Raw genomic sequence first — 26,057 nt, forward strand, 5'->3', positions numbered from 1 at the left:
TCTCTGTGAGCATTCTCGGCTATTATACCACTCGTGTGTTTCTATTATACTCTTAGATAGAGTCTGGAAAGGGCCAGGTAGCCTCCGGATCTCGTCCTCTTTTTAGAGGCGACATATCTGGTAAATGCCCTCCCAGTCCATCTCTGGTTGGAGTTTGATTGTGTTTGGGTATATTCCTGATATGGGATATTACAGTGGTATTAGAGCATAGATCTGGCTCAGCCTGTGGAGCTAGCAATCTATGACACTGGGGGAAAAACCCTATATCTGTTACAGAGGTTAGAGATATAAAGACACTAGGCGTAGGTTAGAGAATACCTACGGAGAGGGAGATTGTGTTCCTATGGCAGATGCAGAACAAGAGGAACCTGTGGTAAACGCAGAACAGAGAGAGCTAGTAGTGGACGCAGAGCAGATGGCAGACGAGGACGGGAAGATATTTGCGGATATGCTCCTCAAACCAGTGCAGGATCTGTCGAGGCAGATTGAGGTGATGGCGCAGAGATTCACGACAGTAGAGGCGAGACAGCAGGAGAGCCCACGAGTTTTTTCAGATCGGTGAGGGATCAGGTGCATCCCATCACTTGCCAGAGCAGTGTGATACTGCACAGTAGGGGGCCTCACATGCCCCTACACGCTCTACCATGCCCACCTTCTTAGGAGCAGACACGGGGGCCGTAGTTCAACAGGAGGCAGAGCCCGGGCATATGGGCGATTATGTTGCAGAGTACCAGGCCTATGGGCAGGAGTTCAGGGAAGCCCTCTCATTCAGAGATTTTGTTCAGCTCCAGCAGGATAGCAGACCCCGCCATGATGGCGACACCCATCGTGCAGCGAGCAGATTCCACTTGCCTACGTTTGATGGCTCATCAAACAGTTCAGCAAAGTCTTGGGTGGAGAAGCTGGACATTTGTTTCCAGCTTAACCAGATGTCGGAGGCAGAGGCCATCAAGGTGGCAACGTTGCATTTGGATGGCGAGGCCCAGGATTGGTGGATTCATGGGATGGTTACATTGGGGCACTCCACAGTGACGTCATATGTCGAGTTTACTAGGAGACTGATGGAGTGATTTTATCGGAGGGATCCAGAGCAACATTTCATTGAGCTGACGAGGCTCAAACAGACAAGGAGCCCAGAGACCTACATTGCAGATTTCTTGAGGGTCTCCGTGATGGCTAAGTCACCGGATTCGCCGTATTTAATCCATAAAATTCGAAATTCGTCGTATTTCAAGCTCATTCGAATTTGTTCGTTCCAGTTCGCCGTATTTCATGCCGTATTCGAATTTCATGGCGTATTCGAATTTTTGTCGATTAAATTCGCCATTAAAATCGTTTAGATGCGTTGAAATTCGTTTAGATGCGTTAAAATTCGTTTTTTCGCGCCCGCGGGTATGAGTGTTGCTGTTTTAGCCTTAGGTTTCATTGGTTTCGTTGTTGAGTGTTGACGCAGATTCAAGATAATGCAATCTAACAATATATGTGTTTTGGACGCTTCATCTACTTTGACACGTATCCGACATGACAGGTCAACCAATCGAAAACGAAGCAACCTGATTGAATAATGCCACATAGGACAATTCCATTGCCGGACGCAATCTGATCGAGTGTCAGTTTCCCGGCACCCGGCTAGTTATTTTCGTCTGCCGGCGGTAGTCAATAATTGTGCCTTGCAGGACTCATTCCCACTCGGCGTTTATGACGAGTTCACAAGCCAACAAAGTTCATCTCTTTCTCATGTGGTGGTTGTCGAATCTCATTGTTAGAAATTGAAATATTTGTATAATATTTAATATAATATTATTTTAATCCATTTTATTTTTTCCTTAAATGGAAACTTTCAATATAATAACTTATATCATTGATAGAAATTGAAATGCAGTTAATTATATTTAGAGAAAGATGAATGCTCCTCTTTATCATAATTATATAAAAATATTTACAATATATATTTTAAGAAAATCCTTACGCAAATATTTAAAGTATATATTTTATGAAAATTATAGAATTCTTTTAATTATGTATATTTATAAAATTAATTTTAATCATAATATTTATAAAATTAGTGTTAAGTCAAAATTTTATTATTTAAACAGGTTTAGTTTAAGTGATGGTGAGATAGGGTATTATCTTTACTATTTATATTTTATTTTTGTAAGTGATATATTGAATTTATAATTAGTATATTGTTATAATGATGTTATTTTTGTTAATAAATAATATTTTTTTACATTAATATCATTCCTTGTAACTTTACATTTCCGCAGACCTTCCAGCTTATAATGGTTCCCTCCTGGTCAAATTTATGGGTATTCCATAGCTGAATATGAAGTATATTTCAGTTAATATAATTTCTAACAATAAGATAGTCTTTATAAGTGTATAAATCTGCCCTCTATCTTTAATATACTTTTTTTTTTTCGAATTTCTATATGTCGAATTTTATCGACAAAATTTGAGTTGTCGAACTTTATTCGAATTTCATGGTCCTCGAACTCGAACTCGAACTCGAACCTGGTGACTTAGCGTGATGGTGCCAGACCTCTCCACGGCACGGAGGGTTTATATGTATGTTGAGGGGTTAGCAGAGCCACTTCGGGGTCTAGTTCAATCCACTAGACCAGCTACGCTCTAGGACGCTATCCGCAGGACCCGAGACTTACAGGATGTCTTACCCAGGACCCGGACACCTTACCCCCAGAGACAGGCTTTCCAGTCTAAGGGGAAGGATGTGAGGATTCCTCCTCCAAAGGGGAATCCAGGACGAGTACAACTTGACGATGATGCCAGGAGGGAGCTGAAGAAGAAGCGGTTGTGCTTCACTTGTCAGGAGCCATGGGCACCAGGACATAGATGTGCTGCTGGTAAAGCACATTTTATTGAGGTCGTCTCTGAGAGCAGTGGAGAAGAGGATGACGAGGAGGATGTGGAGGCATGAGATAGCCATGCCATACAAGGACCTTTGCCACCTCCACCAGCAGCAACATGTGGTGCATCTTTTGCACCCACTAGAGGGGCCCTTGCAGCGTTGCGGGGAGTTCCCAAGTATCTGACGCTACGCGTACGAGGGACAGTACGTGGCCAGCGTGTATCAGTTTTGGTTGATAGTGGGGCAACCCACAACTTCATCAATGCCCAGATGGTTGAGTGGAGAGGTATACAGACAGAGAGCTTCGATGGGTTTTCAGTGTTGGTCCCAGGAGATCAGACCATGACGTGTGCTTGTTATGTTCCAGAGCTTTCAGTGACAATGGGCACCTACACATTGACTGACCACTTTTTCGTGGTCGATATTTCGAACACCAACATGATACTGGGTGTTTAGTGGCTTATCACTTTAGGGAAGACCACGACAGATTGGAAGACCCTAGAGATGGAGTGGGATGATGAGAAGATTGGGAGGCATGAGAAGATACGGGGACAACACACATATCCGCCTCAGACTATTTTGGCTCATCGGATGGAGGCAGTCTTCCGGAAGGGAGACATAGAGTGGGCAGTGGAGCTGCATGCATCAGAGGCAGGGACTACAGGGCAGACGATACATCCAGAGATCCAGTCCATCCTTGATCGGTATGCCATAGTGTTTGGAGAGATTCCACGAGGAAAGCCACCGAATTGGGGGTTTGAGCACACTATCGAGCTTGAGCAGGGCATCCAGGCAGTTATCACCACCCCCTATAGGCACCCCAAGGCCTATCAGGACGAGATTGAGTGGGCTATCCAGGAGATGCGCTGGCCATCATGCATGCATTAGCTAAGTACCGGCACTATCTGGTGGGTAACAGGTTTAGTGTGAGGACTGATCACAACAGCCTCAAGTTCTTTTTGGAGCAGAAGCAGCGACAGGAGAGGCAGCAGAAGTGGATCAACAAGATCCAAGCATATGACTTTGACATCGAGTATGTCAAGGGTAAGAACGACGTGGTAGCATATGCCCTTTCACGTAGACCAACCACGTTGTCTCTTATGAGCTTGGATACAGACTTGAGGGCTCGACTCTTAGTAGAGTACTCTGAGGACAGGTTTGCATGCGAGGTTCTGGATGGGCAGGTGGCAGATGATAGGTACAGGGTGGTCGATGAGATCATCTACTACAGGGACCGGATCTTCTTGACTGAGGGGTCTCAGCTCAAGAAGAAGATACTCCAAGCATCACATGATTCCCCATTGGCAGGACATCAGGGTTTTACCAAAACCTACAGGGCCATTAGGGAGAGGTTCTCATGGAAGGGCCTCAAGGAGGACGTACTCCAACACATCCGGGAGTGCGATGTTTGCCAGAGGAACAAGGGAGAGATGAGCCATCCCATAGGATTATTGCAGCCTCTTCCCATTCCGGAGGGGAAATGGGAGAGTATTTCGATGGATTTAATCACAGGGTTGCCCATGGTACAGGGCAAAGATTGTATCTTTGTCGTCGTTGATCGACTGACGAAGTACACACATTTCTTTGCCATATCCGCACACTATACAACAACACAGGTGGCCGAGCTGTTCTTCAGGGAGATCTTCAGGCTACATGGTCTTCCTAAGGCCATCGTCAGTGACAGGGACAACCGTTTCATGGGCGAGTTTTGGCAGGAGCTTTTCCGATTGGTGGGGACGGAGTTGACACTGAGTAACAGTTATCTCCCACAGACGGACGGACAGACGGAGGTAGTTAACAAGTCGCTGGAGGGCTACTTGCGTAACTATGTCAGTGGGCAGCAGCGAGCATGGCTGAAGTGGCTGCATCTGGGGGAGTACTGCTACAATACTTCGCATCACATGTCCATTGGTATGTCACCATTCTATGCCTTATATGGGTATCATCCTTTATCTTTTGTCAATGTGATGTTTGGTGATAGCAGGGCTCCTAGAGCCAAGATTTGGATCCAAGAGAGTCAGGATATCCTCCGAGCTCTCAAGGATAACATGGCTACAGCGCAGAACCAGCAGAAGCTGTATGCCGACAGGGGTCGGGTGGAGAGGCAGTTCGAGGTAGGGGACATGGTCTACCTACAATTACAACCATATTGACAGTCATTGCTGAAGCAGAAGGGGGCTGAGAAGCTCAAGCCCCGCTTTTATGGGCCATACAAGGTGATACGCAGGATTGGACAGGTTGCATATGAGTTGGAGCTGCCCCAAGGCAGCAAGATTCATAACATTTTTCATGTATCATGCCTGAAGAAGGCATTGGGGCAGCAAGTGACCGTGACGGATGAGCTACCACCCATGGATGATGAGGGGCATTTGGTATTGCAGCCGGAGGCTATCATTGACTCTAGGGAGAGACGGTTGCAGAGCAGGACGGTCCAGGAATTCTTGGTGAGGTGGAAGAATTTGCCGGATGAGGATGCCACTTGGGAGAGTGAGGAGATCTTACAACATCCATCACTTCAGTTGCTTGAGGACAAGCAACATTTTGCCGGGGGAGACTGTAATATTCCTAATTAGCTATGGCTAATTGGAATATTTGATTTTGTTCGATTTTTGCCTTTTATAGTTATTTGTAAATAAAAAGTGAGGAAGCGGGAACATAACTCACTTTAGAATAAAAAGTCATTTCCTAGGTAGCACAACGTTGTGACTTAAGGGGGAACCAAGGGGGCCAAAGGGGGACGCAGAAATGGGGCCCATGCAGATGCATGGAGGGACTGCGCAGGAGGGAAGGAACACATGGCAAGAAGGGGATCACGCAGGAGAAAGTGAGCCTAGGGATTGTGAGAGGTAGAGGCTATAAATAGAGAGGAACCCCTTCATTTAGGATCATTCTGGTTATGAGCATTTGTGATAGTCATTTCGACTTAGAGCACGCTGGCTGTTTAGCTAGTCTGCAGCATTGTTTAGTGCATTGAGTGTCTCCGTTCGGAGATTTCACCCTTAGCCCCGGGGGACTTCGAGTGCCTGCTCGGGCAAGGTATTTCCATTGGCATTCCAATGGTAGATTCATCCGCATTTCAACAGCATTTCAGCAGCAGTTTCATCAGCGTCTTTAAGGAACTGCGCAGAACCACAAGGGGGTGATTTTCGGGGGTCGGCCATTTCAGAAAAGCTTTCTGGATTCTTCTGGGTTTTTTGAGTAGAGTCCGATTCCAGAGTTTCAGCCTTTTCTGAGGAGGGGAGCAGCCCCAAATCCTCATTCGATTTCCAGCAGCAACAACAGCACAACAGTTTCCCAGCAGTTGGGACACAGATCAGTGTGAGGCCATTCCAGGAAAGCTTTCTGGGTTTCTTAAGTAGAGCCTGAATCCATAGTTTTAGCTTTTTCCGAGGAGGGGAGTAGCCCCAAATCATCATTTGTTTTCTAGCAGCAGTAGTAGCGCAGCAGCAACATCCAAGCAGAGAGGCCATTCTTGTCATTTTGAGAGTATTTCTTCACTTGCCTTGTGCAAGTCGAGGTGCCATTTGCCTAATCACCTCTTGTACTCATTTATTGCTCAGTATAATAAAATGGCTTAGCATTTCTCGCTGCATTTCTTGTGTATCTGTTTATGGTTTATTTGATATATATAGTATCATTGTTACTTGTATCTCTGTGAGCATTCTCGGCTATTATACCACTTGTGTGTTTCTATTATACTCTTAGACAGAGTCTGAAAAGGGCCAGGTAGCCTTCGGATCTCGTCCTCTTTTTAGAGGCGACATATCTGGTAAATGCCCTCCAAGTCCATCTCTGGTTGGAGTTTGCTTGTGTTTGGGGTATATTCCTGATATGGGATATTACAAAGTGGAGACAAGCAGATTCAGAGCGGGGATCTATGGTGTGTAGATTGTGCCTTGATGAGGATTGGTGGATCAAGGTAGATTTCTTGATAAAGTTCACAACCCCTGCATTTGAGCTTCTCCGGAGTGCTGACACTGACCAACCTTTCTTAGGAGAGGTATATGATGGCATGGATTCCATGGTTGAGAAAACTATGGAAATCATTTCGCAAGAGTCTCCACAACTTTTGTTTGCTGATGTTCATTTTGCTGGTTTGGTCAAGAAAATCATTGTTGATAGGTGGAACAATTTCAACACTCCATTGCACACTTTAGCACATGCTTTGAACCCCAAATTTTATGATGAGGAGCTTATTGCTCAAAGCAATGGGAAGAGGAAGGCACCCCATAAGGATAGAGAGGTGGCTAATGGGGTGAAAAAAGCCCTTATGAGAATGTTTCCTTCTCATCTACACAAGGAGGTAAAGGAGGAATTTGCCAGTTTTGCTGCAGGAATAGATGATTATGCAGATATATTAGCTTTGGAGGAGAGAAGCACCATGAATCCAGTTAGGTGGTGGATTTGTCATGGAGCAAATGGTGTACATTTGCAATACCTTGCCATTTGTATTCTTTCACAAGTGGCAAGCTCTTCATCAGCAGAAAGGAATTGGAGCACTTATGGTTTTATTCATTCTGTGAAGCACAATAGGTTGGGCTCACAAAAGGCAGAGGATCTTGTTTATGTGCACTCCAACCTTCGCCTTGCATCTCATAGGGGTCTAGAATACAACAGTGGTCCTTCTAAAGAATGGGATGTGGATGCAGAAAATCCTGATTTGGAGCTCTCTCTTGCTGCCCTGAATATTGAGGCCGATTCTGGAAGTGGAATTGGTGCATCATCTTCTTCAGCACCACCATCCACTGTTGAGCATTGTGCTGCTTCTATTTTTGATGAGGATTGTTATGACGAGGATTAGTCTTTTGTCTCTATAGTTCTTGCAGCCTTATAGTCTTTATTGTACTTGCAGCCTCATATATTAATATAAATAAACACTGATTTTGAGATTTGGTCCTTGGATATATAATAAAGGTTGATTTTTGATATTTGGATATTTTTATTTTCATTATGTGATCATTCATGAGTAATTGTGATGTAAATTTAATCTTAATGTTTAAATGTAATAAATTATAATGTACCATTTATGCTTTATGATTGCACATATATATATATATATATATATATATATATATATATATATATATATTTGCCTTTCCCCGTTTCCAAAATTTGGCGAGGTCGCGTTTTGTATCGCTTCTCGTTTCGGAAACTCGTACCCGTTTCCCTGTTTCGTGCAACCTAGAGGAAACCCATCGTTTTCAATGCTCACCTTACAAATGCCATCATGACCCTCTCGAGGGCTTGGGTCCCGTGTAGGGAGGCCAAACCCCAAGATGAAGACCCACCTGCAATCCTGAATAATATTCAATGCGTCTCCTCGCCTTCCAGTATAAAAATTCATTAGTGCAATTGAGTAAATGAGCTTACAAATCAAGGAACCAAGTGGACACTTCATAGTGGCATGCCCTTCCATAATGGGCTTTAGAATGTACAAGTGTCTGCAGGCTCAAGAGGGGAGTTAATCAAGGACTCTCTTAGGTGGTTTCAACCTCTAAGGGAGTGACAGGTCCATGGTACATCCGTCAAATGGCAGGTGTCATATGATATAATGATGTAACAGAGTGGGGGTAGTAGGCAGAGGCTCTAAACCACATGCCATAGTACAAGGGCAACAATAATGAGGGAAGCCCACACATGGATGTATAGATGTAGGAGGGAGTAATTGTGGTACATGAGCAACCCCGACCTTTGTTTTTCAATCCTTCTTCATATGCCATATGCCTTTTGCCTTTTATTGATTTTTCTTTCTTTTAATTGCTCGGGGTTCCAGGGAATAAGAGCATGATGTGAATGCTATAACAATGAATACCCCCTTAAGGTTAGGCAATTCATCGCCCACTAGGGGTTGGGACAATCATGGGTTCCTTAATGATGCAAGGGGGCTCATATAGGGGCCCTAGGAACCAGAGTGATGGCCATAATGATAGGGGGTATAACTCATGTTTGGGTTTTGTCCATGTGCTAAATTCTTATGTCCCGACCATATTTTGCATTTTATGGTACATTTCTTGTTGTAAGTGGCCAAATTATGCTTTTAACTTTCTTTTTAGCTGCATCAAAACCTTCTGGGCATTGTTCTAGGCCTGACCCAAAGTGTGGACAGGGGGGGGGAGGCTAACTCCTTGTGGACCCAGTGGACAAATGTGGACTTGGATGGGAAATATGTGGAAAGGGGTTATAATGAGTGCAGGGGAGTGATGTATGTGGTATCAGGAAGTGGGACCGTGCAACCAAAATCAGGGTTTCCCATGTAGTGCCGCTCCTAAAGCTAGTAGCCAATAAAGAAGATCTCACGGGACTAGGATACAAGGTTAACCACCAAATTGGACAAGGGCACTAGAGTACAGACCAAGCCCATTCTTTCTGCCGAATTTTCCTGCTAATCCATGTCCAAATGTGTCCATGATAAGTAAACAAAAATACCCAATTACATAATGAAAAGCCATACCTTCAGGGTTGGAAGGCCCACCTTCAAATGTATGATCATAACATATGGGTGAGGGTAGACAATGGTTGGTTTAGGTGGCGGAGAATGGTGGGTGCAAGGGGCTGCTGGCTACCCGCTGAAGACAAATCTTGGAGAAAAATTCTCCTATAGGGGTCACCCACAGGTGGTGGGTAACAGGAGGTATTCCAGAAAAGGAACCAAGTTTTTTAGATGGAGTGCAACAACCTGTTCTTGTTTTCCCAAGAACATATAGGACAATTTCTCTGGAGTTCAAGATTCATCATCTTGCAGTAAATGCAATATTGAAGAACAACCAGGTGAATGAAATGGAAGGAGGACAAATTTGGCAGCAGTAAGACTTGTCATTGCTTGAGGACAAGTAATGTCGGGAAGGGGGCACTATAAGGGGATTGTAATGTTCCCGAGAAATTAATTGCTGAGGAGACGAAGTAGCCTATCGATCCCTGTAGGCTATAGTCCTTGATAAAGGGGAAAACCCCAAAATACCCAATGTATGTGCGAGTTTTGGGGCAGCTGGGAAAAGAAACCCAACATGATTTAATTTTTTAAACCATTTCAAGCAACATGATCCCCATCTTGTCAGTTTCTTGAGTTCTCAATATATTTTAAACTATCAAACTCTTCTTAGATGCCCCCTCCATGCCATTTTCATGCATTTAAAATGTAGCAGCTTTGATCTTCTCTAGAGGTAGAAATTCTTCTCTTATCAGGCTGCCATAGCCCTTCTCATGCTTTTTATCTGAAAGTTTCTTGGCCTTGAGATAATGTAACAAAATTTGCTGCATTCTTGTCTTTACAATCAATTCATTTGTACTTGGAAGTTACCTGTCCATGTGTCTCATGATTGGGGTGGCTGCCCCTCTGACTTTTACCCTGCCGGGCATTTATATAAAGAGAACTAACAGTGAGGGTTAATGCATAGTCTTGACATTTGGCGCTTCCCATATGACACATCTTCCATGACTTTTTATTCATTGTTTCTTTCACATTGATTAGCTTTCCAAATGATTTTAAAGATATAGCTGGGGTGATGATTGGGTCTTGAGCAGTGGTTAACTGGAATATTGCTTCCAGCAGTTTCACATGGCAACTATGTCTCTTTCCTAGCCCCTTCTGCATTCCAGTAAGGTGTAAGCTTGACTAGGCTAGAGTAGGTGCATATTTGTGCTTGTAAGACATATGTAGGTTATATGGAGAAACTGCATCTAAACCTTTGGGACAATCCATATCATCATTGTTTTGCTGTTATTGTTTCTAAGTAGGATTGTATTTTGAAACAGTCATATTGAGTCTGTCATCTGTGAAAATATCCATGTATGGGCAGTTGTCTTTTGTCCTGTTGGTCAATTACTTGCTTGGTTTATCAATATTGGATTATTTCAATGCCGCCTTCATTTAATTGTTCTGAGAATTCCATCAGCCTTGCTAATCCTCTGACAAGATAGATCAAAGTAACTGACTATATTGACATTGATAGAGATCCTACCAACATTAGGATTAATATGTCAAATATATTATTTTGAATTGATTTCATGCTGTTGTCTTTAATTGAAACATGCATTTATGGATTAGTTTTGTCTATATTCAGGCAAGGGCAGAAGCTATTTTGAAAACACCAGAAGTCCACACTACATTATCTTTACAGGTATATGTGAAACAGAACAATTTTTTTTTGAGAAGTTTCCTATTTATTTTGAATCATAGGGACAGATGTCTTGAACAAGGATCCGATTGTCAGAACAGGATATTCAAGGACTAGTTACCTGGGTTTTTGGAGATGGAGTGATGCCGCCTTGGATATTTATCAAAGTAATCCATTATCTATAGGTTCTTGTTGGCTGCAGTTGTTGTTCTGCTTTCCGTTTTCTAATTTAGAAGCTATGAATTGTTTTCCAGGAGTTTTTGGTGCAGTTAGTGTTGTTAAGACTTGCTTATAAAGTATAATGTCAACTCAATTGTCGCTGATCTGCAGAATAAGCCGTTGATATCAAAAGTAGTACTTCTTTATTTGCCAGGCCTTGATGCAGCATTGTTTATGTCTCAATCTCATCTGCTAGGAAGTTTGAGAGAATGTTGTGGCAATCCGAGGGCTGTCATGGCTGTCAGGTTAGTTATACGAAAACATGATTTGGTCGATGTCCTAGCATCTACATGATTCTAGGCTATTATTTAGATAGAATGTTTTTTTTTTCATGGTTTCTAGTTCTCATCTCATAATATTTGTTTAATCATTACAAATCTTCAATAGCTTTCCAAATTCTTAATCATCTGATGTGGTACACGCATTTTGATTGCGACTTTTTTTGGATCCTTGCTTTGGCAGCTCAGTAGCGGATTCATCACAAACAATAGAGGCTCTCTTAACTTGCAAGTACAAAAGAAAGCGTCAAGATGTAGATAAATTTTCTTCTGAGCCAAATATCTGTTGCAGATTCTATGTTTTTTTTTTGAATGGAGGATTGATAGAAAATCTTGCTTACATGGAAGTGATGATTTTGAAGATTGATGTCAGTTTTTTCCTTTATATTTTCTTAGACAGCAATTTTTTTTTTCATTCACTGCAGTCTTATGCTTTACATTGGATTCATCTCGCAGTTCTCCCAAGCAAATACTGATAATGAAGCTTCTGGAGCTCCCAATTCCAGGCAAAACAGGGGGCAGATCATGGAAGAGGCAACAACAAACTTCAGATCTCAGAGAGAAACAATTGGGACCAATAGAACGATTGGTTTGCCCACAAAACATCCTTTAAATTTTGTCTGATGATCGTATGAAAGATTGTTGTCCATAGATCACCAAAATTTAGTTAATGAGGCTGATGATCACAAATGTTATATATCTAAAGTTGTGCATTTAGCATCTCCACCTTAAATTCAGGATCATCGAGAATCCCAATGGAGGAAATCTAATAGATGAATAATTGACATAATGCATGGAAATGTTGTACTACTATAAATTGCAAAGTTGTATGCATCTATAAGGTCCAAAGTAGGGTTATTGTAGAGACAAACCATCCTGTCTATGGTTCACAACAATAAACTGAGGCAGTATCACATGTATAATTCTTTTGGGATTATTTGTAATTGGATATCTATGTTGCAGGAAACGCCTAAAAAGGTGGCATACTGGTACCGGGGATGGCCCAAAACGCTGAAACGCGGCTGAAATGCTGTTGGCCGTACCGTACAGCATTCGCTATTTCGAAATGCCATACGGTATGACCGGCAGTGTTTCGGCTGCGTTTTAGCCTTTAGGCAGCAGAAAGGTGATTTTTTTTAACCTTTTCATCCAGCTCAAGGGGTGAAGAAGGGCATGGGTCCCTTCTAACACTCAAATGTCCAGATTTAGAGCTCTCTCTTTCTGCTCTTGATATTTGTGCCAAGGCCCAATGGTGGTGCAAGTGCAACTGCAAGTAATAGTAGAGTTGCCTCTTCTATTGAACAAGCATCTTGTTCTATCTTTGCTGATGAGGATGAGGAGTTTTATTAGTACTGATATGTTAAGGTAGCCATAATTGTTTTTAGCTCATGTTTTATTTCAGCTTTAGCACATATAGCCTCACATATAAAGGTTGATTTTGGAGCCTTGGATGTAAAGCCTCATCTATAAAGGCTACTTTTGGATATTTGCATCATGTAATCATCTGTTGGAGTTGATATAAATTGGGATTTCCTTCTAAAATTTCATTTATATGTCTCATTCTTTCTTTTCTTGGAAAATAATATGTTATTTAATATTGATTATATATCTCTCTCTCTATATATATATATGCTGTTTCAGTCACGTTTTGGGCTGTCCCCCTTTTGGAAACTTCTAGATGTTTCGTGCAACTTAGTTGGATATCTATCATAATGATTGCCCCAATATGCCTATAATCTCTATGATCGATCTAGGTTTTCTTTTCACTTTCCTCTGGTCTATCAGAATTCCCCTTGGCAACTCGTGGATCGTTTTTGTAGCTGGCACAAGTGTAGAGGCAATATTTCAATGAGCATTCGATGCAGTCTCGGGGTTGTGTTTGCTTTGCTATTGAAGCCACTGGTTGGAAAAGGAAATGTGTTTAGTTGAGTCTCGTTGACCACTAAAGATGCATTTGAAATTTTTTGAAGACTCCATGCCCAAAGTACATCTCAAGGCACTCTTGCACTTTTAGATCATTTAGAGTTTCAGATTTCATGAGGGCCTTTATACCCCTTTCTTCTCTCCTTCTTCTTTTTGTACTCAAATTCTGTAGCGCTGCGGGGATATTGTAAACATGATGCTAGCATGATGAATAAAGCCATGTAACATGCCTAGGAGATTAGGACTTGACCAACAAGCAAGTACACCTTGGAGTGTTTTTTTCACTTAATTAATTATTTTCGTTTTTTAACGAGGAATAATTAATTGAGTTTTTTCACTCGTTGCATACCCCAAGAGCTGGGGTGACAGCTTGAAGGTTGAGCCCCAAGTCCATCTTAGTGTCTAAAGTCAATGTATATTACCATGTTAGGTCATCTTTGAAATTTCACGGGATTTGACTAGGTCTAAGTAGTATTTTTTAATAATTAAAAAATTCCCGCGAAACGAGATTTTTTAATTTATTTCTATGTCAAGATGTAAATATGTGGTCCTAGGAAATGTCTGGGGCATGTGACTACTCAAAATTCATCCTCATAGGCCCAACATTATCCTGAGACCCACTTTCAGTGTCAAAAAACAACTTATCACACCTCAAAAACCACTTTTTCTAATGTTAGTGGCGAGAAGTGAGAAAAATTTCAAAAAATTTAATAAGTTAAATTTATAAATTTTTCCAAAGTCAAATGGAGTCAAACAAGTGACAAGACAAATTAATGGGAAGAAAATGATGATGTGGCAACCACGTAGAGCCTACCAAACAAGGCACAACTCACTGTCAAAGTCAAAGGCAATCAACAAGGTACCATGTTAAAGTTCATTAGGCACGACAAAATGTTTGAGGTTCCAAAGTTGATTTAATTTAAACAAGGTGAAATTAAAGTGTAAGGCATATTGTATAAAGTTAAAACTTTAATAAATTGAGTTGGGATTGGACCCCACCTCAATCTCCGTAGTATACACATAAGACAACAAAGGGAAATACGCACATGCATAAAAGAACTCCATGCAGTCCTAGCCAAATGGATGATACACATTGATTTGAAGACTAAAGTTTGCTGCCAGAATTTCGGGAATATTGTTCCCTCACCAAGCCGCTTCTCCATGTGTAGCAGCCAATGGATTGAGGTTACACGCTGGTCCAGAGATTTAGGTATGTACAACAGTTTGTTGGAAGTTTGTCAACTCATTTTTCAAAGGTGTCAACACACAACAAATTTGGTTGAGGATTTTGTGGGGTTGATTCCTCCCTCACCCACTCATGTCCACACTTGGCAGCCACCAGAGCTATGGACATGAAGAAAAGGTTGTACACTGGCCAGAACAGGGGATACACAAAGATTTGTCAATTGCAACCTACAACCATTCGATCCACTTGAAAATTTTGCTCATACACATGGCAAATTCAACCTAGCACAGGCATTGACTCCTTGTGCCACTTGTGGATTCTGTTTTCATTGGGATTTCCTCCCAAACTCCTATAAATGTAACCCAACTCATTGTTGAATCATTCTTAGATGAGCTATTGTGCTTGGTGAAACTCTGGCAAATTTTTGTATTAAATGTTGGAAATACTGAGGGGGGGGGGGTGAATCAGTGTTTCTTTTACAATTGTTACTTTACCAGCTTTAGATCACTTATAAACATAACACAAAATGAAAAATAACAAGATAAATAATTTTATTAATCAGAAATAACGAGGACTCCAATCCTCTTCTTTACAATAAATCAAGTACAATAATGTTTAGGGCTCCAACCCTAGATGAAGACACCAATCTTCAATCAACCAGGCTCCGACCTGTATGGTACTAAGGTCCAACTTGGTCTTTATGAGACTCCAACCTCTAGGGCTCCAACCCTATCTTCCACAAGGCTCCAACCTTGTCTTTATGAGGCTCCAATGTCTAGGGCTCCAACCCTCTCCACTGGCACAGGCTCCAACTTGATCTTCTTGAGGACACCTATCCTCTAGGGCACCAACCCTATCAATCTGCTTCAGCTCTTCAATGTAGGTTGAATGGTTCTTCAAGGCCTCCTAAAACCTTCTGCAACAAGCGTTGACAATATCTTCAAAGTTCTCCTTCAACAATGCCCTCAATTGGTCTTCAATACGCTTCACTCATCAATGACAACTTTATAATTCTCAAAAGCTGTGTCCACAGCTCTTCATAATACCCCATCAAACTTTTCCAAGGTTACTCCATGAGGACTTCAATCACTCATCAAGGTCTCCAAGGTCAACTTCTATTATGCTTCCAATTGTCTTCAATAAGACGCTCCAAATGAAAGTCAAAGCAATACTCCTCAAAGTATGCTCCAAAACTGATCTTCAAAATGGTCTCCAACAAGCTCAAATCTTCTCAAGTCTTCCCCAAATAATGGCTTCCAAAACACTCAAATGAACCCTTCAAGAATGCACTGAGATGTCTTCAAAAATGTCACTCAAGTTTGCTTCAAAATGTCCACGAAGTAAGCCCACAAGTCAGCTCAATCAAGCCCAATAAAACTGCCCAAACAAGCTCAACAATTTTTCCCAATCAAGAATGTCTTCAAACAGTTCTGAACTGCAAATATTTTCAAATACTTCTGAACTGCCAATACTGTGCTTCAAAAGTCTTCAATAAACTGCCAACTCTTGTGCTTCCAAGGTCTGCAATAGACTACCAATACTGTGCCTTCAAGATCTGCTATACACTGCTAATCCTGTGGTTTCAAAATCTGCAGTAGAGAATTAATATATCTGCTCCAAAGGTCGGAAATGATCTAATGGTAATTCCAGAAATTAATAATAAGTCCACAGAGCCAAGTCTGGTCCAAGAGTTTGTTCACAAGTTCCAAAGTGTTATTCCCACAGGTCTGAGCTTTTAAGTACATGTCTGATTTTTGTCACGCGAGATTCAGACTTCTGTAGTAGTTTAGATATACAAGTCACCACAGATTCGGACTTCAGTTGTCACTGGTTTCATCACAGGTTCAGTTCACTACACAGTTTTTTGTTGTTGTTGCAGACTTAATTGAGCCACAGAACTGATTGTCTCTTAGTCAAGATTTCGACCTTCTTTTTCATTTCTTTGCTCTACTCTGCACCTTATTCATCTCAGATCCGAACTGTTATTCCTTCTTCTTGACCGCAGATCTATGGCTAAAAAGGACGAGCTCAGATGGGTATTTATACTTGTTTGAACGTTTGATGAAGGGTCATGTCGGTTGGAAAGGTGTGTTGAGCCTACATAAGTCGGCTTGCATAGGCTGGCAAATATATATATTTTTTATTTCAAAAATCAATTTCTCCTTAATGACAAGGAGTTAGGGGGCATATGAATATTCATTGGAAAGGATTTTAAGCCCTCTACAAGCTGATGTAATCAGCTTTTCAAGACATTGTGTCTAATGTCAAAACAATATTTTTTCTTTTATAAAAATATATTTTTATGACAGGTTTTTTAGGGTTACAAACATTTGGAATGTGGATAGGCTTTTAGGGTAATGGATAGGACTTCATTTATTTATGCTAGGAGTTAATTATTTGGGATTTTATGGTATTAGGATTAGGGTTTCAACAGGACTAGGGAGCTAGGGATTTTCAATAAAGAGTTAGTCTACAACAAGGCTAGAAATGATATCATGGGACATGAAGTACAGTGCTAAGGTTTTTGATCAAGGCTAGCTTTGAAGGGTTTCATCATCATAGACGAAGGACTTCAACAATGTTAGGGCATATGTCATCACTTCATATGTCATCATGTGTCAAGGAGGATTTCATGGAAGGGGCTCCTTCATTTAGTCATTATTAGGCCATGCTTCAAAAAACGAAGGCTTGCCATTATATAGACAGGGATATATAGCTAGGGTATCACATAGAGCAAGATTTTATAGGGTTTGCATCAACAAGGGTTTACACAGGTTTTTCTCCAAATGTTTGCTTCAACAATGCACCTGTCATGTTGACATCAATGACAACTTTGACCAACACTCAATTCTTGCAAATAAAGTAAAGACTTTGGGGGTACGATTTGGTGTGGTGTTCTCCTTCCATGTTTGTGAGGTAAAATTGTTTCATCTATTTGTGCTTAATATTCTACATTGGTTCAAAATCTTGTTACTTTCATATTGCCTTTCATAAATGAAGAAGGAGGCTAAGGGTTCAACCAAAAACCTATTTTGCAATTTAGTCCCTTGTGAATGCTAATGCTATCTTCAAGTGTGTAGAAATATAACATTGTTTGAACAAGTTTGAGCGTGGGGTAAGTCTTTGGTTGGATGAACCCACTCTCAAGAGGCAAAGGTGGAAGGACCCATACTGAATCAAGCTACTCTGAAGGGGCTAATCCAACTAGATTGAGAAGGGAGTATCCCTACCTTAGTTCTCTAAAATCACCAAATCTAAATTTTGCTGTGATAAATCTTATGTGCTTTTCTTGACTATCTAGCTTTGAGAGTTCATAGGAAAGACTTAGCCTTTCCTTGCTTGCGCAAGAGAGGAAGTTTCTTCCTTCTCTTGTTGCATTCAATTGTTTTATAGTGTATATTATTTGTGAGTATTTGTGATCTTATTTCTTGTTTTCTCTCATGTCTTGTGCAAATCTTAGGGAGGATTGAAAGGATGGTCAAAATATCACTCGAAGGAGTTTCATAGGTGGATATTGGAAGACCAAAGAGATTTCACTAGATCCCTCTTATCTATCAGTTTCCTCCTTCATAATCGTTCTTCTCCTTTCACCCCTTGCGCAAGAATTTCCTCTTGAAGACCAAAAATCGAAGCGTTGAATTTGTAACTATGGTCGGTCTTCATAATGTACTATTGGTCACTTGATGTAATTATATTTATCATTGTAAAGCATATTTATAAATGCTTGAGTGAAAGAAAAAATTATCTTGAGTCAAAGTCCAATTACAACTTTTAAAAGATGTAAATTTGAATTTTTAAAATGTACTTTTTGTCTCCAAAAGTGACAAGTCGGCTTCCCTCCAAGTCAAGTCGGCCCTGGCCAAGAGACACATCCTTTCACCCTAGATAGACTACTATATAAAGGCATCTCGAGTTCTTCATTTGGGCAATTTCGCATTCTTCTCTCAAGAGTTTTTGGGCAAGACAATGAAGGACAAGAAGGGAAAAGGAGGACGAAGAAGAAGGCCAATGTTTCTCTCTCCTCTCTCTCTCTAGCAACTCGTGCGTGTGAAGGAACCTCTCTCTGTGATTCACATTTTGTTGGGTAATTGTTGCAGGAGGGCTGAAATTTTCTGGGTTACTGGGGGCCAAAATTTTGGGTTACTGGACAGTTGTTGGGAGGTCGAAATTTCTGGATCAGATAGGTAGAACGAAGTGCAGGATCACTTTGGGTGACTTGACTTGAAGGAGAAGACTAGGTTTGACCATAGGTCTAGGTGTGTCTCTTATTGAACAAGAAGAATTTCTCTATTGAAAAGGTTGTTGGATTTTTTCCCGTTGTGGGTTTTCCCAGGGTAAATCTTGTCTCTCTTTTCTGCATTGTGATCTTTACTGTTTTACTGTTGAATTTTTGAAGTATAATTGTTGAATGATATATTGGAATAAGATAAAAAAGATCTACATCAAAAGTAATTATTAATTGCACTAGAAAATCAACATGGTATTAGAGCTTTGGTGACCAAAGGAAGATATGTTGAAATCACTTTTGCAAAAACCCTAGAAAGAGCATTTAATTAAAATCCTTCTTATTCATTGGCATCTATGGCTTCCTCCATGAAATCCAAAAACAAGCTAGAGGGAGCATCAAACTTCAGAGCTTGGAAAGTCAGAATAGATCTTATTCTTGCTAAAAACAAAGTGTTGGATATTGTGACAGGAAAGACAACCGAATTGACCGATGTAGCTGGAAAAGAGAAGTTCAAGGAGGATGATATTTTTGCTGTGAGTGTAATAGTGGATTCTATTAGTGATCATATCATTCCCTACATTGCAAAACATGATACCTCCAAGAAGATGTATGATGCCCTAATAAATCTCTACACTATCAAGAATGTTGGTTAGTCCATGAGTTTGAAAATCAACACAAAGCACTAAGATAATATCTCTTTGAGGAAAGCGAGTTCTTCCATTGGAGAACTCCTCATTGTACTTTCATTATAAACATTGTACTTTCTTTTCTTATTTTATTGATCTTTCTTGAGGAAGAGTATTTGCTTGTTGAAGTTATTTGTAAACTCTCCTCAAGTCCTAAGTCCTCTTTCTCCACTAGACTATCAAGAATGTTGGTCAGTCCATGAGTTTGAAAATCAACACAAAGCACTAAGATAATATCTCTTTGAGGAAAGCGAGTTCTTCCATTGGAAAACTTCTCATTGTACTTTCATTATAAACATTGTACTTTCTTTTCTTATTTTATTGATCTTTATTGAGGAAGAGTATTTGCTTGTTGAATTTATTTGTAAACTCTCCTCAAGTCCTAAGTCCTCTTTCTCCACTAGAGGGCTTCATTATTAATAATAAAGAGTTTCTCTAATGGAGCTTGGGGATCACCCCTTTGGCATCCCAATCTCCTCATTTGGTAGGAGGCATTGTTCATGGTTGCATTCCATTATTAAGTCCTTTTTCTCATTTTTGCAAATAGCTTTATACTGTTTCTTTCACTCATTCACTTGTCTACTAATTCACACCCTTACTTGGGCTAGTGTAGTAGCTTTACATTGTTCATTTGAGGATCATAAATCTGATTTCTTGCAGCTGATATATATGTCCTCTCATGTGACTATTTTATAGATTTCATGCAAGGTCATTTTCACATGCTAATATTGTTTCCATATTGATGTAATTTGGTGATTTTATAATCTAATTTTCAGCTATCTCTTGACACCACTTGAATATGATTTCCATTGTTTATGCAAGTATTTTGTTGCCTTAATTGTGAATGAACATATTTACGTAAGCTATTTTGAAGCATTTCACATTTGGGAGCACTATCTCAACATGCAAGACACCTCTAATCATTTGCATATCCATTGCACTTCTAAAGTTAACCTCTAAGCATAAGTTGGTTGATAGCATTTTTAGGAAATCTTTTTCAACTTTCATTCAATTTCCCAAAATTTGAGTTTGGAGGAAAGGTAAAACTCATGACCTCGCAGTTCTTTTGTGGCCGAGTCCCTTGTAGGAATGAAGGAATGCAGGTTGTCTTGAAGAACTAGGTGGGTATTGTTGATGAAGCCTTAGCTTCCTCACTCTAGCCTTCTTGTAACCACCTCTAGTCCTTACCAAGTTAAAGGAATTGATGGGAAGAAACACCCTAGAATAGACACTTAACTAAAATCAACCAAGAACACCATAGCACACAAACACCTTACAATTTTGGATGGTTTATCTTGCATGCATTTGAAGTTGGAACCTTATTGAACATCTCACTATTTAAGTACTTTCTCAAATAGATGCAATATGTTTTGAAAGCACTTACACTTATTTCATTTGCAAGTACTTTAATTTCATTCTTGTACCTTGCTTATGCTCATTTGGATCAAGTCTAAAGTCTTGTTGATGCTATATCATTGTTGTATGTGAGCTTTTTTCCTCTTTTCAGTACAAGCAATTATTACTTGCAAGCATTTATTTCCAATTAGTGCTTTCCTTTCAAAATTGTACCATCATATTGTGGTTTTGGTTTGGTTCACTAACACTTGTCTTGCAACTCTTCTTTCCATTTGCTTTTGTTGTATCTTGAAGATATTTCCATTGTTGCAAGTACTTTTATTTATTTGAGCATATGTTTCATTTCTTTCAAGATTATATTTGGCACTAGTCTACTTACATTTGTCTTGCAGGATACATTGTTGAGTCATATTGATCTATTTACATTTTTGATGTTGATTACATGCTCATGATCATTTGTACTTGCTAAGTTTTATTGCTTCAAGTTATATTTCAAGTTATTGAATGGTTGATGCTCTAATTGGTCTACTAACTATCTCCTAGAACTTGTTAGTTTAACAAGTCTTCTTTAGGGTCCACCCTCCTCAGCTTTAGCTAGAAGAGAGCCTAGATGGAGAGAGTTGGGATTAGGTGACAACCCCTTCTCTGAGCTTTGCCACGAAGGCCACACCCAGTGGGGTTGAGGAATTTTCCCACATTAACTTAGTTGTGTAAGCTAGGCAGCAACAAGTCCCTCTTCCAAGTCTTACCTTAGCAGATTCTTTTTATGAAGAAATCCTTGAGAAATAGGGACACATGTTATTGTGTCCTTGAAGACAGAGAGATTCTCATGCTTCCCTACTAAGCTTAGACAAAGAGAGTTAGGATTAGGTGACAACCCCTTCTCTGAGCTTTGCCACCAATGCCACATCTAGTGGGGTTGAGTGTGATGTCCCCTCTAATTAAAATCAACAAGCAACACCACTATCTTTGTAATTTTGGTTAGGTGAGCAACAATTTTGGCCCACAACTTAGGAAAATGGATAAATCAAAAGAATATTTAATTTTTGGGTAAAGAGGAGCACCCACTTTGGAGAAAAGGGAAAAATCGTGTAGCTAGTGGAAGGTGGGGGCCGCTCCATTGTTGATCAGTGGTTGTCATTGATGTCAACTCAAGCAGCACCAGGGGCTACCCAAATCTTTCATGGGCATTTTGACTTGACAACTTACTCTATTCCGAGTCAAGGATATTCTAGATGGATTCTACACGTCGAGATGTTTCTGTTGATATATGGCACGCCAAGTAATTCTTCATGGTTTGAGAGATATTCATGTTTGAAGTTAGTAACCCCAGTTAGTGGGCTAAAACCCTATGGGGTTGTGGCATGACACTCATAATTGGTTGTGGTCATTGAATAGTCAATAATTAATAATGATTTTTTTTGCTCCTAAAATCCCTCCAACATTCACTTGTTGAGGACCCTCTCAACTCAAGACATTCATATAAATAGTGACCCTCATATCCTCCTCTAGTAGGGATTTTGTTGCTTCAAACAGGTCATCGTGGCATTTTCGCTATAATTTTTTTTTGTTATTCTCTACGAAGCTTCAGAAGCTGAAATTAAAACCCATTTGAGCCAAAATCTTGATGAACCTCGTGATCGAATTTTAGATCTTGGTTCGCTATATTTTCAGAGATATGATCTGAGGAAGTTAGGGTTTTTGTAGGCTCCCGAATTCCATGTCAAACAGGTGATGTTGGGAAAATCGTCATAACTTTCTCTCTGAGCATTGGATTCAAATTTCGTAAATAGTCATAGAAAGAGGATGGACTGTAGTTTGTTGAGTAGCGTTTTCAAGGCCGAAGGTTGCAACAATGACACGTGGCACTTTATACAAGTTCGCTCTACTGAACTAGTCTATAATCAGGTCATCGTGGGAGATTGGGCATAACTCTTTCTTGAAGAATCTAATCTTGATTAGACCTGTGGGGTTGGAAAGAGGACTCAAAGGGCTACCACAGGACGAAATTTTAGACCCTGGAGATCCGAAATTACATAGATATAACAGATTCAATATCGAGCTCCTAGAAGGCAAGAAAAAACATGCATTCAAGGATCACTGCAGTAAGGACCACACATCAACAGTCAAGGGTAAGTCTCCTACAACAAGGTATGTATGATTAGTGTTTACATTTGAAATATGAGTATCATCTTTGACATATGTTTTTGCAGGACAACGTAAGTACATACAGGGTCTTGGTTATATCTCTATGTCTCTATATGTCACAGTTAGTTTTGATACCACATTTCGGATGTCCTATTCTTGACACATTTGATGCTACATATTCTTGATGCTACACCAAGTCTGCTAAATCTATATGATGTTGTAAGTTCATGTTACTTGTCTTGTCATAGTTGATAGAATGGTCTCTGTTGTTGTACTTAGAACTTGGTCCATCATAAGTCTAGGGTCTGTCATCAGTTTTTTTTGTATATATCTTTAGGTCAGTTTTGCATATAGTCTTGCACAGAGTCTAGGCCTATATCAAGAGTGGGAGTCTTTGTCTACTGTTGCAACAAGTCAACAACAAAAGTGACAAGCACATTTCAGGTACACATTGTAATTTTAATTTGTATTTATTCATTATTATGCACTTACATGTGTTTTGCAGGTAGAGGTAAGTTGAAGGGTATTTTGTTTTGTTTTGGGATTGGTTTCGCCGGGAAAATTTTGCATGCAGGTAGAAGAAGATTCAAGTACAACTTCAAGCAAGAATTCAAGAGCAGAAGTATCAAATCAAAGGAAGCATTTCAGCGGGACATCCTTTGAAGACATGACAACCATCCATATATTGTGAAGAAGTGTCAAGGCCAAGAGTCATCATTGTAAAGTTGTAAAAGAGTCATTTGTAAAAGTGTCATCATTGGAAGAGTCATTATTGTAAAAGAGTTAATTTGCCTAGAGTCGAAAAGGCATTATTGGGAGGTATAGGAGTCTCTGTTGGGATGATGTCATGGTTGGGTTGTAGGGAATAGTGTGATTGGGTGTTCGGTCAAAATCATTGTAAATCATATTGTATCGTGGATCGTTTTCCCTGGTATGGGAATCCACACTCTTGTCTCATTTCAGTCATTATAGGGTGGCAAGGAGGTGCTAGGCTGGTGCGTGAAGTCACCTACAGGTTGGAGCCGGTGAACTCTTCTGGGTGGTAGGTTGGTCTAGGATGTTGGGGCATCCATTCAGTTGACTACTGAAGAAACTAGGGCGTCCATTCAGTTGACTACTGAGAATACACACCCTTGGAGAGCTCGACTTGGAGAGAGGAGGGAAAAGGAAATTCATTGGGTGGAGCCCACAAGGCAAGAGAAGGGGCAAAAATTGTAAATAGGAGGTGGAGCGCTCATTTTGGGACTTTTGCTCATTTGATATTTGAACTATTGTTTGCTCAAGCTGTTTAGTTGGGTCAACAGAGTGTTGTTTAGCACATGGGATTTCCGAGGGGAGATCTCAACTCCTACTTCAGTGGATTTTAAGTGCCACCATGTGGGAGCCTTTGTTGCATTCTAGGAGCTCTTTTTGGAGGGATTTCACAGGGAGATTTGAGCTGTTGAGAAGTAGGCTAGGCGCAGTAAGGGACTACACACTCTTGTGAGGAGTGAGCTTCACGACAATGTTGGTTTCGGGAATTTAGGGGCACATTCTCTTGGCATTCAACAACATTTTTGTAGTGGTTTGGTGGGCAAGTTGAGGGGACTTCCTTCAGGTTGAATTCCTTCTTCTCGGGCCTGTACAGAAGTGGTTTGACTGGGCCTACGTAGTCATTAAAGGAGCACCTTGGTTGTAGAGGCTTGAACCGAAGTTGGGGCAGAGTATTTATAGGGGGACATAAGGATAATTCTTGGAGAGGTTCTCAGTTAATTTTGGAGGGCTTTGGAAACTATTTCTCAGGCAGTATGAATTACCCAGCTGGAGAGGGAGCTCACACAAATTGGGGGTAATTTCAGAAGGTTGGAACGAGGCCCAACCCTTTCTGGGTTTTTTGAGGAGAGGCCAAGATTAATTTAGCAGAATTTTTTGAGCACTCTAGAGTGCTCAAACAAGGGTCTCTTCCTAGCCAACAGTGCAGATTTCTACGGCCAATGCAGAGCATTGAGGAGGAAGCACTTTCCTTGTCTAGGGAACACATTTTCTCACTTGGGATTTGTCTAGCTTGCTTTGGCAAGCCTAGGTGCACATATTCCATATATCTATTGTAATCTCCTCTTTGATAATAAAATGGCTTAGCTTGGCACAATTTTTGGTGTATTTGTGGGTGCCTAATTGTTGTTTGAAATTTTTGTGTTACATGTGTACTTTGATTGAGTATCACTGTTAATTTTCCTAATAGGAATATTACATTGAGGATTTTTCCGACATTAACTTAGGTGTGTAAGCTAGGTGGCAACAAGTCCCTCTTCCAAGTCTTACCTCAACAGGTTCTTTTTATGAAGAACTTCCTGAGAAATAGGGACACATGTTATTGAGTCCTTGATGGCAGAGAGATTTCCATGCTTCCCTACTAAGCAATAACATCTACCACTGCTATAAGAATAGAGGAATACTATGATGCATTTTATAAATCAGGAAATAAACTGGAAAAGCTACTGGAAATAATAGTATGCTTTTTTAGGTCAAGAACTATGATGTGAAATCTACAGTGAAATCATTTGATTTGTTGATTTTGAATGCCTACCTTAGAGACTTTCAACTCTTATACAACCAACCCAACTAGAATAGTTCATAGGAATCAAGAGTGTTCTCCATTGGAGCTTCTTATTCCACACTTATAGGGGGAAACTGATCCCCACTATTTTCCTCTTCCCATCACTTTTACCCACATGCCATAATCTGCGCCCAAAAAAGGTAAACTGGTTACTTGTAAAATCAAATTTTGCATGGGAAGTTGTCCCCACAGTTGGGGGATGTTTCCCTTGCACTTCCCCATCGTTGCTGATTTGTGGACTAAGGGGTCAACCCTCTTTTGGAAGGGAATGTCCACAACTACATGGAGGTGGCTTCCCCCACTTCCACAAGACATTTCCCTTCAAAAGCGAGGAGGTCTGGGAGAAATGCCTTGATGGTTTTGGGAACATTTGGATGCTCCCTATCCAAACTGTTACCCATTTTGCACTAGTTTTCCAAGAAAAATGTTGAAACTTTAATTCATGGATGTGCAA

The 26,057-nt window shown here is 40.5% G+C and overlaps 1 protein-coding gene across 7 annotated transcripts in view; it reads left to right on the top strand.

The window, feature by feature from the left end:
* LOC149180519 (Polynucleotidyl transferase, ribonuclease H-like superfamily protein) overlaps window positions 1–26,057 on the top strand; it is a 431,165-nt gene that overhangs the window by 23,369 nt on the left and 381,739 nt on the right. For 3 of the 7 annotated variants that reach the window (XM_089416153.1, XM_089416152.1, XM_089416158.1), the window contains 5 exons: window positions 10,930–10,986; window positions 11,080–11,150; window positions 11,314–11,447; window positions 11,665–11,734; window positions 11,937–12,069. In XM_089416153.1, coding sequence (XP_089272279.1) covers window positions 10,930–10,986; window positions 11,080–11,150; window positions 11,314–11,447; window positions 11,665–11,734; window positions 11,937–12,069 — 465 coding nt within the window. The remainder of the gene's footprint in view (window positions 1–10,929; window positions 10,987–11,079; window positions 11,151–11,313; window positions 11,448–11,664; window positions 11,735–11,936; window positions 12,070–26,057) is intronic. The other 4 variants (XM_089416155.1, XM_089416154.1, XM_089416157.1 and 1 more) reach the window with 2 other exon arrangements.

This window comes from Pinus tabuliformis, chromosome 3_2, assembly GCF_031772625.1.
Source record: "Pinus tabuliformis cultivar Carrire ecotype Pingquan chromosome 3_2, CPIR1, whole genome shotgun sequence".
Classification (NCBI taxonomy): domain Eukaryota; kingdom Viridiplantae; phylum Streptophyta; class Pinopsida; order Pinales; family Pinaceae; genus Pinus; species Pinus tabuliformis.